The sequence below is a fragment of the Phragmites australis genome, chromosome 1 (genome assembly GCF_958298935.1).
Source record: "Phragmites australis chromosome 1, lpPhrAust1.1, whole genome shotgun sequence".
NCBI classification, from domain to species: Eukaryota; Viridiplantae; Streptophyta; class Magnoliopsida; order Poales; family Poaceae; genus Phragmites; species Phragmites australis.
The window spans coordinates 8,797,854-8,810,887 of NC_084921.1; the positions used below are offsets into that span (position 1 = coordinate 8,797,854).

At 44.8% G+C, this 13,034-nt stretch overlaps 2 protein-coding genes across 2 annotated transcripts; one reads left to right on the forward strand and one right to left on the reverse strand.

Annotated features, from left to right (window-relative positions):
• The first annotated feature begins 492 nt into the window (after nt 1-492).
• Nucleotides 493-1,708, forward strand: LOC133908247 (classical arabinogalactan protein 9). Its single transcript, XM_062350252.1, has 2 exons — nt 493-1,369; nt 1,479-1,708. Exons 1-2 carry the CDS (start codon nt 602-604, stop codon nt 1,563-1,565), a joined length of 855 nt encoding a protein of 284 aa, XP_062206236.1. The 5' UTR covers nt 493-601; the 3' UTR covers nt 1,566-1,708.
• Nucleotides 1,709-1,925: 217 nt separating this feature from the next.
• LOC133908257 (phosphate transporter PHO1-1-like) lies at nt 1,926-6,407 on the reverse strand. Its single transcript, XM_062350260.1, has 11 exons — nt 6,086-6,407; nt 5,694-5,964; nt 4,650-5,067; nt 4,369-4,489; nt 3,703-4,224; nt 3,466-3,570; nt 3,312-3,356; nt 3,073-3,225; nt 2,688-2,966; nt 2,231-2,367; nt 1,926-2,143 (listed from the first exon to the last, which is right to left on the reverse strand). The coding sequence occupies exons 1-11, from the start codon at nt 6,350-6,352 to the stop codon at nt 2,056-2,058; spliced, it is 2,406 nt and encodes an 801-aa protein (XP_062206244.1). The 5' UTR covers nt 6,353-6,407; the 3' UTR covers nt 1,926-2,055.
• Nucleotides 6,408-13,034: the final 6,627 nt, after the last annotated feature.

The following is a 13,034-nucleotide window of genomic DNA, read 5'->3' on the forward strand; positions in this document are numbered from 1 at the left end:
AAAGGTAGCTTTTTTTTACTTGTTTAATACTCTCTCTAGTAAAAAAAAATACTTACACCACAAACATGTACTTTTTTTACCACTCTTTTCTATTAAAATGTATTTATAAAATTCAATAAAGCTATGAGAGTTTAAAAATATTTTTTAAGATAAAAATATATATAATTTTTTCATGTTTCTAAACGAAATATTTTAAAAGTTATTAGTAGCCAAAGTTTTACAAGTTCAATCGAATCTTATTTAAAACCTCATGTATTTACGAGTGGAGGAAGTAACTGGTTTGGTTAGACGAGAGGGGGGGAAATAAGATTACTTGAGGGCAAGCAGTTAGCGTGCACAGCAGTCTGCACACACGACAGGGCCGCCGTTGTCGTGTCGCCTTTCGCGTCGCGCTGCACCCGCCACCCGACTCCCTTCGCGCCCAAGGTAGTGCCATAGGAGTACGACCCAACCACACCCGAGCGAGAGCGCGCGCGCACTGTATATATACTCTGCTGATCGCTGCCTACCCGCTTCATCGGTGCGAGATCCATCGATCGCATTGGCATCAGCGAGTTCGGCATCCGCGCGCTCCAAGAAGAACACCAGCAGCGGCAGCGACATGGCAGCGCCGCTGCTCCGGCAATGGCGCCGCCTCGCCGTGCTCAGCGCCCTCCTCGCGGTCTACCTCGGCGCCGCCGTCGCGCAGTCCCCGCCGACTGTACCGACGGCCCCGACAACGCCCGCTCCCACTGCCACCCCTGTTGTGCCATCAAATCCACCGCCGACCCCGGCAACACCCGCTCCCACTACCACCCCCGCTGCGCCATCAAAGCCACCGCCGACCCAGGCAACGCCCGCTCCCACTACCACCCCTGCTGCGCCATCAAAGCCACCGCCGACCCCGGCAACGCCAGCTCCCACTGCCACCCCTGTTGCGCCATCAAAGCCACCGCCGGCCCCGGCAACGCCCGCTCCCACTGCCACCCCTGTCGCGCCATCAAAGCCGCCGCCGGCCGCGCCTCCTGTCGCGCCAGCCAAGCCCCCGCCAGTGACGCCGCCACCGGTGAAGCCTCCCCCCGCGACGCCTCCACCTGCCACCCCGCCGCCAGCCCTTCCGCCCGCGACGCTGCCCCCAGTGGCTACCCCGGCCGAAGCGCCCGCAGTGCTGCCTCCAGCGACTCCCCCGCCGGTGGCTGAGACGCCCGCGGTGCTGCCTCCGGCGGAGGCGCCGTCCAAGGGCAAGAACAAGCACAAGAGGAGGAGGAAGCAACACGGCAAGAAGGAAGCGCCCGCGGAAGCGCCGCAACCGCTGAGCCCACCGGCGCCGGCCGCGCCGACGCCGACCGAGGAGGACGTGTCCGGCCCTGCACCGTCCGCGTTAGATCTGGTAATGCACGAATCATGATGCTGTAAAACCAAAAAACTCCTCCCTTTTTTTAGTACGAAGGAAAAAAAATCAATTCTCTAATCGCAAATGTTTTTGCTTCTTCCTGCAGAACGCGAGCAGCCGGCAATTCCAGCATTGGGGTGTCGTCGTCCTGCAGACCGTCATGGCATCGCTTTTGCTATCGCTAGCGTGGTAAATCCCACAGAGAGATCCATATATCCATGTACCAGCTCATGATTTAATTATTTCCGCTGTTGTTGTTCTTGTTGTATCATGATAGACTGGTGAGATTATCTGCGGGATTTGTTATAGGAACCATTGGTTTGTGGCTTGTGATAATTTTTTGACATGTTTTTTACTCATTTGTTCTGGAATAAAGACTCATATTGATTCAGATAAAAAGGCGGTGAAATGCGACGCCTCTTATTTACACCTTGATGCATCTAGGAACGAACAAATGATTCCAACATCTTCAGTTATATAGAGATGCCGTTCCCTGAAGGAACTACGCGCATAAACAACTATGGCTAAGCTTAGAACGGAAGTACTATTCGAGGAAAAGAGGCGCCAAACAATTCTCCACTTCTCGTGTTATTCACTTCAAAAAAATTCAGCAGAATGGTGAAGAAACAAGTGTTCGATCTTGCCATGGTCGGAAGATGGTTCGGTAGTAGACTAGTGGTACATTAGTCCTCGTCCACTTCATTAAAAGGCAGTGGAACCGTCTTTACCGCCCGAAACTTGCCCGCATTGTTCAGATGCTCATTCTCCAACCTGAAAATTTTCATGTTTTGGTTCAGACTCTCAATGTGTGCTGTTCAAGAATGAGATTGTTTAAAACAATCAAATTAGTTTTTTTACCTATAGAAATTCCAGTGCCCTCGCCGGATCACCTCGAGGGCCGCTAGAAAGAACGAAGTGGCCCTAGAGTCCAAACTCCCAAAGTTTGGATGAATCACGGTCTGCAGCCAAGCAAGCCTAAGCACAAGGTTCAGTCCCTGCAAAAAGTTCAGACAGGAATAAGAACATTTTACCTCAGCCTTTGGTTCTTTGGGAACGTGATTCTTCCTAGCGCAGAACAAATAGCATGCTCGTCCATTTAGACCGTGCGACCGAGAATTTAGTTCTGGATACTGATTGTGAATTGTAAGTTGGGAATTTCTTGTGCATGATCAAAATTCTATTTTCATCTTTGATTTCTCGACCGAACGGCCTGTGTGAACGACCAGTTTGTTCTGCGTTGTGCCTTGCAACCGAATCCTTTTTCGCTCACTTCACACATTTCACTGCATGCGGATCCACGAGCTGACGAACATACCATTGACAAGTAGTATATGGATTTCCTCTTGAGGATCAGCTCGTTCCTGAGCCATGGGTTCTTGGAGTTGGCTTGGAGCAGGCCCCAGTCCTTGACGAAGTCCCAGTACAGCTGGTACACCGTCGCGGTGCTCGACACGGCGACGAGGAGCGTGAGCGACGCCAGGCTCTTGTCCTTCTCGTACGCCACCTTGGCGCCGGCGGCGAGCATGGCGGAGACGTACTTTCCCAGGTTCACCAGGTGGTTCATGTCCCCCTCATCGAACCACCTCCTCGCACACTGAACGAATATATTCGCACAAAAAAAGTTTCAGACATTCAGAAAGCTGCAGGAACTCAGGAGTTCAGGAAAGGTACCCTGCAGTCTAGAACATGTTGTAGCTCACCTGCATGGCTCTCCAGTAGTAAGGCAGGAAGGAGACAACATAGGCCAGGTCTCTGATGTGCTTGGTGTTGATGCAGTAGCCGTACTCCTGCGTTCTGTAGCTTCCACTGATGTAGTAGCAAGCAACATACTCTAGGCTTCTCAGCATAGGCACCTGTGCATTTTGGCAAGTGTTCTTTCAAGTTTCAGTAGGATTAGTGGATGTTATGACTGATGGCAAATGATGAGAATCACTAGTACCTGGCTGCAAAGCTGATCAGCCATGAAGAAGTCAACCATTACAACCTGCACATGTTCAGAAACAACCGTGCTAAACATCGGTCCAGTTTGGTTCCAAGAAAATTATGCTAAGCAAAAACTGATCAGAATAATTGCATGTGGTGATCTGCTGTACCTTGTAGAGTGGTGACAAAACAATATTCTTCAGTATCCTGAGAAACTGAAACCGACTGGACCAGTACACGACGTTGAACGGACTGAACAGCAGCAGCAGGAACACCTACATGCATCGAATACATTCCATTATTCTCATTCTCAAGAGCAGTTGCTGCAGGAACATAAGCATGCTCTTTTATTCAGGAGTCACAATGAGAGGACGATCAGAACAATAATAACTGTACTAGAGACTCACCAGGAGCAAGATTCCGGGGATGGCCCGGACATGCGGCGACGCGTGGTACCCCCTGAGCACGAGGGCGAGGTGGGCGAACATGACGCCGGCGACGGCGGCCATGGACGCGGCGCAGACGAGGAAGACGTCCCGGGGCCTGAGCTCCCCCGCGGTGGGCGATGACTCGAAGATGAAGCCGTAGTTGACGCGGCACTTGCGCCACGCCACCATGTTGCAGCCGTACAGGAGCAGGTGCAGGAACAGCAGCCCGAACATGCTCAGCACCGGATACACGGTCTCCATGTAGACGGAGTCGCCGCCGCGCCCGCGCCGCCCAGCAGCGTACATCCCCGCCGTGTGCGCCATGACGCAGTAGCCCATGAACAGCGCGGCGAAGCACCCGGTCAGGAGCCCCGTGAAGAACGTGACGGTGTGCGACTCCTTCCGCTGCGTCGGCTTGAGGTACTTCATGGCCTTGCGCCGGTTGTCGCCGGCGAAGTGCCGGACGAAGATGTCCTCGACCTCGTCCATCAGCTTCAGTGCCTGCAGTGAATTGGATGCCACACAGCAGCGAGCTCTGCTCGTCAGTTCCAGTGCTTCAGAATACTCGTAGCAAGTACATGAAGCTCTCTGTCAGATCAGAGACTGACAGAGAGTGAGACAGAGCAAAATGTATGTTACACGTGCCTCGTCAGAGCTGTTGAAATAGGAGCTCTCCACCACCTTGAGGTATATGGAGAGGACCTGTTTGCCGCTAACCTTATCAAACTTTTTTAGGATCTTTACAAATGCCATCATGTTCAGGTTCCTGCTAATCGCCAAAATATTTCGTTAGCAAGTCGCTCCTAACTGAAAAAGTTTGAGAAGGTTACCGGCAACTGAAGAAGAAAGAAAGAAAGAAAGAAAGAAAGAAAGAAAGAAAGAAAAAACTTGCAGTTCTGAATGCACAAACAAATGCGCGCGCTTACCGGTACGTCGCGAGGTAGCCCAGGCCCTTGTAGAGCTCAACGAAGGCGCCCCTGATCATCTTCTCCGCGTGCCGCAGCTTCGTCTTGCTGATGTTCTGCTTGCCCACACTCCCGTCAGGGTTGCATTTCTTGGAGTGCTGGCTGACGAGGTCGTCCCACAGGATGTCCGTCAGCGCCGAGATCATCTTCGAGGGGGTTGTCAGGGGGATGTTGATCTTCAGGCTCTTCCTCTGGCAGCTGCTCGCCGACCTCCCCAGGCTCTTCGGCTCCGGCGCGGGCCTCGCGAAGCTTCCAGAACCTTCTAGACTGGCAGGCTGGTCTTCTTCAGCCGAGCCGCCGGGGCCTTTGATCAGTATGGTTTCTTGCTCGTTCTGGTCCGTGTCTGTTGCTGTCGTCACATACCTGATGGACTCATCCTCTGTTTTGAGTAGGAAAAATATATCAAATGAGTTAGAAATATCTTGTTATTCACAAATGACAATAAAACAGAGATTATCTGTATTATTGAAGGAAGAAATACTGCTTTTCAAGCGGAAAAGCTCAAGAGTCATGATCTAGCATAAACAAATGCATGGAATTTTGCATTATGCTTAGCATAAATAGAGGCATCGAAATATTATCTTATAATTTTTTTTCTCATGTACGTGCCTGTCAATGCAGGTCCATGCAAATTAAATCTGCAGATTGACAGAATTGTTTTTTGAAAAATATTATCACTAAAGTTGGATACCAATACGGTCGTGCCAAATGCAGACAGAAGTAAAGATATCCACAGGATAAAAAGTCTGTAAAAAGAGGATATTCCCAGGCAGTGCTTACTGCTTAGTGACTACTTGCTCACATGCCTCAAACATTCGATCGATCGACACAGACCTCACCTCACCGGCCACCACCCCCATTTGATTGCGAGCCTACGTGGCATCTCGTCTCACCTTAGCTCACCACGGGCCACACGACACGACACTAGCTGGCTATGCCGGCATCCTGCTGGCTACTACGGCGGACACCATGATCGACGGTTGATCAGAGCAGAAATATGCTCACCGGAGCCGGAGGTGACGCCGGAGCAGGACACGGAGGGGTCCTCCCTCGCCGCCTTAAGGCCAGCGAGTATGTCCATCTGCTTCCTCAGGGACTGGCCCCGCTCCAGGAGCTCCTTCTCCTTGTCCTTGTAGAACTGGTTCACCTTGTTCAGCTGCGCGTCCAGCCGCGCGAAGAACTCCCTCGCCGCATCGGTGTCGATGAATTGTTCGAGGAGCTCGGTCTCGTACACGTCCCCTCCTCTGCTCGCCGAGCCGGTTAGCTTCCGGTGCACCTATGGTCCATGGATCAGTGAACATGCAAAAGATACAAGTATTCACACGTCTGATCAAGATCAAATTAAGGGCTTTCATGCATGCATGCATGCACATAGATATATGGTGCAGGTTTGGTACTTGTATGACTCCATGATCCTTGGGTGCATTGACTCCAAAGAGATCAGGGAGCTTGTGGTACAGCCATTGGGACAGAGCAGAACGTTGTGCTTGTGGATCAGTTGTTTGTTGCGCGTTGGTTAGGCCTGCTTTGCAATGATCATGCTGGCCAACAAGCAGGGCGTGTTGCATCCTCTTAAGATCCTTCTTGAGCAGGCGATAGTCCACGAAGGCATGCTTCCACTCAGGGACAAGCTGCCCTTCGAACTGCTTGGAGAACTTCACCATGGCTACGTTACGTCAACGACGATCGATGGAGCTGGATAAGAGGGAACGAGGTAGCTCTGGTGGGGGTTGGAAGGGGGAGCCATGGAGATGGTTATATAGGCCGTTGGAGGGTAAGGGACTCGCTTTGCAGGTGTTGGGACACAGCACATTCCGAGATGTACTGCATGCGTTATTCTAAGCTTCTAATGGTGATGTAGCTTGCTGGGAAACATAGCTCTCACCAGGCCACCACTTGTGGTAATTAAGGTAATAAATAGTAGATAGTGGGATTGTAGCGGATTGACATCATGTAGTAATTGTGATCTTTACCAATGCTATTTAAGATCTGTTTGGCTTTTAATTTCTTGGAGCTGAGCATTTTTAACTTCAAAAATTTATAGAGTTAGAGCTATAGGTATACTGAGCATGTTTAGATTAGTCATTTTGTTTCTGTTTTAATTTAAAAATATAGATTTAAACTATTTAATCTTTACCTATAAATATAAGATCTAATATGAAACTAACAGTTAGAAATCTAACAAACATGATCTTAGTGCATGGGTAGCGGTGGATCGGATCAGATTCCGAGAGAGAAAGTGATGGAGGAGAGGAGGGTGGAAGAAAGATGAAAGAGACGAACAAGAAGCTAGCTAGGTGTGTTGTTATGGATAGATATGACGGGTGTACTCAAGTACCTAGGAGGGAGAGAGGAGAGAATTTAAGGTGCAGATATGGTGGCATGTGTGAGGATGCGAGGAGTGAGCGAGTGGAGGGGTGGTAGCAGAGAGGAGAGATTCGCTAGCTAGTGGGTGGGTTCCCCTTGTTCTGGTGCTAAAAAATCCTTTCGTTTGGTCTAGACACCACTATTTGGGATTGTATTTGTATATGTGTAGAGCACAAGTACTCTATCATGAAACATGGTGGCAGAAAGTAGGAGCCAATTATGCGATTTCTATTTACTAATTAAGTGTCCATACATTCTAATAAAAATATAAATATTAGATACGATAGTATTAGTGATACCGTAGTTTGATTTTAAATAAGATTCGACAAATAAGAATATTAGATACGATAGTATTATTAATTTTCCTCCTAATTTTCTTTATTTATTTTTATTAGTAAAATAATCCTATATCTATAGCCAGTGACAAGGTGGGAGGCTGTAGGACGAGGATGGATGATAAAAATGAGTAAATTATTCGAATTTTGGAGGTTTTTATTATATGAAAGGAGAGTATAGAGAAGATATGACGCGAAAACAACTCGTGTTTTATATAGTAGAGATTTTTTTTCTCAATGGTTTGGCTAACCATAAAATATATACTTATGGTAAATGCTATTTGATGGGCGAAATAGCTGGAGCCTGCTGTTGAGCACATGAATTTCACGTTAAACAGTTCATTTCCCGCCAAAATCACCATGTTGCTTGTTTTTCTTTACCTGCAAATTGTATTGAGAAATGGTATTGCAACTGCAGTTAGGTATTGCAGCTGCAGTTAGATATCTTAGGCTCCTAATATATCCTAGCAGATATGGCATACCCTTCTTAAATTGGACTCTAGTAGTGTAGGCTCTGGCACTCTTTCACTTATTTTGGTAATTATGTTATATAGGAGAGGCAGTAGTTTTAGTGTGCTATGAATTGATTCGTACATCCTAGCACTGATGCTACCTGTACGTGCACATATCAAAGTAAGAAAACAATGTGGTCGATGAAAAGGAGAATACTATTAGATGCCATATGCCATGTATACATACTAATACATGGTTTAGTAGAGTTCTTAACTTCCAACTTCACATTAAATCTTGTATTTATAAGTTAAGATAAAATAGTTTAAATCTTTATTTTTAACTAAAACAAAGATAAAATAGCTCATCCAAATACCTGTATGCTTACAGTTCTAACTTTACAATTTTCTAAAGTTAGGAATATTCAATTCCAAAAAATTTTAGAACTAGAACTCTAACCAACAAGCCATATATCTTTGCTAGAGCATATATTCTAGAAGTACGAAGCAAGCTACACCACCTTATAAAACTAAAGAAGTTTATGGAAGAGTGATGGATTGCACCTGCAATATGTATATTGTGCATGGTTTGTTGATCGACAAGATCATTCGAAATTGAAATTAAGTTCTATTATACCCGACAAGGGATAAAGAACATGGACTCGATTCCCTGTGGATTTGGCGTTCCTGCGTATTACCGTTCAAGCATATATGCCTTCTTTAATCTGTTACACGGTTACGATATCTCCAAATTAAATTAACTATAAATAAAATATCCTTCCATTACAATTATAAAATACTAGATGCGATTTATGAGCCCCATATATATATATATATATATATATATATATATATATATATATATATATATATATATATATATATATATATATATCACACATATACATTTCACACATGTGAATCAATCCAGTAAATATTAGACATCTAGGTATAGAAGACTAATAATATAAGATTGAATGTATTTTCAAAATGTATAAAATATAAATATTGGATGTCTAGGTATGGAAGGCATATAATATGAGATTGAATGCATTTTTGAAGGAGAAACATATCCCACTTTGCACGGTGGCCGTTTGATCAACTCGGGTAGATGGTGAAGATCGATCAGATTTGTTATAACTCACTACGTGAAAAATAGACAAATGAGACATAATTTAGTGATGGATTATCATACGACCCGTCACTGATGACGGTCATCAGTGACGGGTCATAATATTACCTGTCACTTATCACATTGGTGATGGATCATAACTGCACCCGTTACTTTTGACCTAGTCATAAGTGACAGGTCTCCCTGCACCAGTCATAAGTGACGAGTCTCTCTGTAGGAGTCATAAGTGATGAGTCATATTATGACCCGTCACTTATGACTGATATAGGTGATAGATTATATTCCGACCCATTACCGATGACTTGGCTCTGTTATAAGAGCTGGCTAGCTACTGTAACATACTCAACTGTACTGCATGCACAGTAGATCTAACGATTTTATTCGGTTTCACTAGAGACTCTCCAATATCTTGTTGATTTAAAGTATGAATTATGGCTAGGTCTTTGAAGGTTTGCATCTCCCTCTTTTCTCCTCTTCTAACCCCTATTTAATATTGATTTTTTATACTTTGAGTTATAATCAACCATTTTGCATTATCCAAAATCTTAGTAGAAGTGAGTTGTATTCATGTTAGATTTGATACTAGTATTACCCAATCTACCGCTTCATGCCACAGATCTAGTGTAATTGTATAAATTTTTTAATTGTATGCTTAATCACCTAATTAAGATAATTGTTAATGAAGAATGAATATTTTTACATTGTAGATAGCGGGCAAAAGTTGGATGTACTTTGGGACCCGGACTTGTCTAGAGTACCTGAGCGGGCTCAAGTATGTCATGATTGCTGCTTTGGCGGATATGAAAGATCATGTTAAAACAACAATGTATTGTCCATGTCACGATTGCAGGAATGATAAGAAGTTTTCGAAACCAGACAATATCCATGCACACTTGGTCATGCATGGATTTAAAGAGAATTATATATGTTGGAAACCCTCAATACCGACAGTGTGGCTTAAGGACTTACACCATATGATATGGATCATGATCTTAGGTACAAGGGCATATTAGGTTTCAATGATAATGATCTTGAGGATCTATGGACTAATTTCAGTAATTAGTTTAATTCCCTGATAACGCGACATTGGTTACACGTCAAATTATGTATGATTTTTCAGCTTGTTTTCTCGATGACGGTGCACTCCCGAGGATTCAACAACAGATCCCTGAGTTCATGATGTCTGAATTCATCAACCCACACGGTGAGTTGCACTATAGAAACTCTAGAGGTCTTATATAATATGAGTTGATTGGGACGTTATAATATTTGTGATTCAGTAATGAATTGATGAAAATTTTGTAACCTTTGCGATTCTGTGATGAAGTGAGTTCTTATATAAGTGTGTTTGTCGACAAGGATGTGGATGTGTTGTTATTGTTTGCAGGGAGAAGACGGCTACCAAATCCTGGCTATGCTCTAGGATGCAGCCAGGAAACAATACAACCATACAGAGTAAAATACACATAAGTGACGGGTAATATTGTTACCAGTCACTTATGTGTTCATATAAGTAACATGTGACTTATTAACGCGTCACTTACTTATAACAGAAATGACTGGTAACAAAGTTACTCGTCACTTATGACTTCTCCCTAGCACATGAGTGAAAGACATAAATGACGGATAATTTAGTTACCCGTCACTTATGTCTTCTCCCCAGCACATGGGTGAAAAACATAAGCAACAGGTAAGTTATCCATCACTTATGTCCTAACATAAATGATGGATGAAAATGTTACTTATGCCTTGCTCTCAAGCAAATGAGAGATGTTTATAGGTGACGGGTTATAGTTATCATCCGTCACCTATGATCTTATTAGTGATGGGTCTTTATCCGTCACCAATGATTATTCATCAGTGACACGTTCAGGGTGACGTATGCAGGACCCGTCACATATGTTCGTTATGACCTGTCACCCTTAGCCTTTTTTTTCACGTAGTGGCTCATGTATTTATAGAGTATAGAAGTACAGCTATACAGAAATAAAATAAACGCGTGCTGCTTAGGTTGCTTCATTATTCCTGCACATTCTCATGGAGTCACTTGCTAATTGGAGTGTACCTAACACAAATTCTTCTGACCAAAACGCTGTGTACTGTGTACATGAGGGGTACGTTCATGCGTTCATGGTTGAGGGAACACGAGGTGACCACCCGAGGACTGCAGGGCGGCCTAGGTTTCAACCCCAACCATTCCTAACCCTATTACACGGTTACACTACCACCCCGCCACTCACTCAGAACATGAGCCTCGTATCCAAACGATTATTGAGTAGCAGCAACGGCATATCGAAACCCTCCTCGTTGTGTGCAATGTAAAGAGACGGGGCACTTCGCCGATGGTGCCCTCCTCTCCTGGCCCCGGTGCAGTCACTCCATCCATCTCGGCTTGGTAAGCCTCAAGATGTTGATTCCTCATGCAACTTGTTGAAGATATCTTTCTTCTCGGCAAGTTGTTGCTCTACTTTGCGGGGAGTTTCAGATTCCTCGAAATGGTGCTCATGTGTAGGTGCCTTCATATGGGGTTGTTGAGAGAGACACGGGGAGGAAGGACCTCGTACGTGCATGTTCTGGAGCTGAAGTTTCTAGCTGTCAACCCCGGCCCCAACGGCACCCACTGTTGTAGTGTTAGACACAACTACTCTATCTTCTACTATCGAAACACTAAGAAAGATGCCCTTGTGTGATGGATAAAGACCTCTCCGAGTTGGCAGGAGGTGAAACGCCTCGGACTCCAGGTATAGGTGTCATGAGAAAAATGGTTCATTCTCAACGTTGAGGGCTTCAAAGATTAAGCTTTTTTTGCCCCAAGAGCCTACACGGAGGACTGTTCACCACATCAGGGAGTAGAGGGCACAACATAGATCGTTGAATAAGTTGGACATCATCCGAAAATTGATGATGAAGCGAATGAAGCCATGCATAGACAGCTTGGACCCGATAATGGATTTTTCTCTCCAAGCTTCATTGTGGTTGTTCTTTGTGGATCGGACAAGCTAAAGGGTCTGAATAGTGAGCTAGCTGTGGGACATATCGTCCTGTGACGTTGTCTTTTGATTTTTCTTTTGCCGAAGATAGTACATTGGCCCCGTTTAAAATGACACTTTTTACTGTACAAAAATACAGTAAATAATTCAAAATGTACATTCTCGTGAATTTTATCAGAAATTCTACGTACATTCCAAATGAGATCTGAGTTTAATTACCTTGAGAGGTAGATGGATGATGCCTCCAGTAGCTGAAATTAGGGCTCTTGTGTGGCTCTTGGATACATGAAAGGTTGAACATATATACAGGGGCATCAGCTAGAAGGCTCTTTACCGTGTGGTCGTGAGGGGAGAGTAAGTTGACGTATGGGGCCGGGAACTGCATATATATAGTCAAGATCATGCACTCAAAGATGCATATATGCATATACGGTAGTGCAAGTATCCAATCACAACACAAAAACATGATCAATCAAGATAGAAAGACGCCTGCTGAAGCTGAAAGCCGTACTCCATTACCAGTTTGTCTCTAAACAAGAAAAGAGAGAGCCAGAGAAAGAAATTAAAGCTACTCCCACTAGTAAAAGAAAGACCCCTTACCTTTTGCCTGAGCTTTTTTATTAGAAACATCAAACAAGATTATCTTGCATTGGGAGGAAGGCAAAAGACAACGAGTCCACGCTTAATTGCACTTTGCATCAAATCACATACATTGCATGCATGAACAGAGCAGGCACAACAATAATATTATTTACACCAACAGTAAAATCGATCTGAGAGAGCAAACAACCAAGTCTTCCAATATATATAGGCGATCAAGAAATTGGCGCATCCTTTCGATTGGTTTGTGATTACTAAGATAAGATCAGATATAAATATATATCTGTATTTTGCTCAAGCTGTCATGCAAGAAAGGTTACATTCACCAAACTGCATGCACTCAAAGGTTAGAAAATCAGGAAAGCTGCTAGTGATCTGGTATGGGAGATGGTTCATCGTGCAGTGAGCAGGCAGCTCCTTTTGTGTCGATTGTCTGTCTATACTCTGGGGTGACAGGAAGCAGGTCAGATCGG

Excerpts from the sequence above, each read along its gene's own strand:
- LOC133908257 (XM_062350260.1), bottom strand. The coding sequence starts at position 6,352 with ATGGTGAAGTTCTCCAAGCAGTTCGAAGGGCAGCTTGTCCCTGAGTGG. Across the intron at positions 2,967-3,072 it reads ACTACTGGAGAGCCATGCAG|TGTGCGAGGAGGTGGTTCGA; the intron begins GTGAGCTACAAC and ends ATATTCGTTCAG. Across the intron at positions 2,144-2,230 it reads GGGCACTGGAATTTCTATAG|GTTGGAGAATGAGCATCTGA; the intron begins GTAAAAAAACTA and ends GAAAATTTTCAG.
- LOC133908247 (XM_062350252.1), top strand. The coding sequence starts at position 602 with ATGGCAGCGCCGCTGCTCCGGCAATGGCGCCGCCTCGCCGTGCTCAGC. Across the intron at positions 1,370-1,478 it reads CACCGTCCGCGTTAGATCTG|AACGCGAGCAGCCGGCAATT; the intron begins GTAATGCACGAA and ends TTCTTCCTGCAG.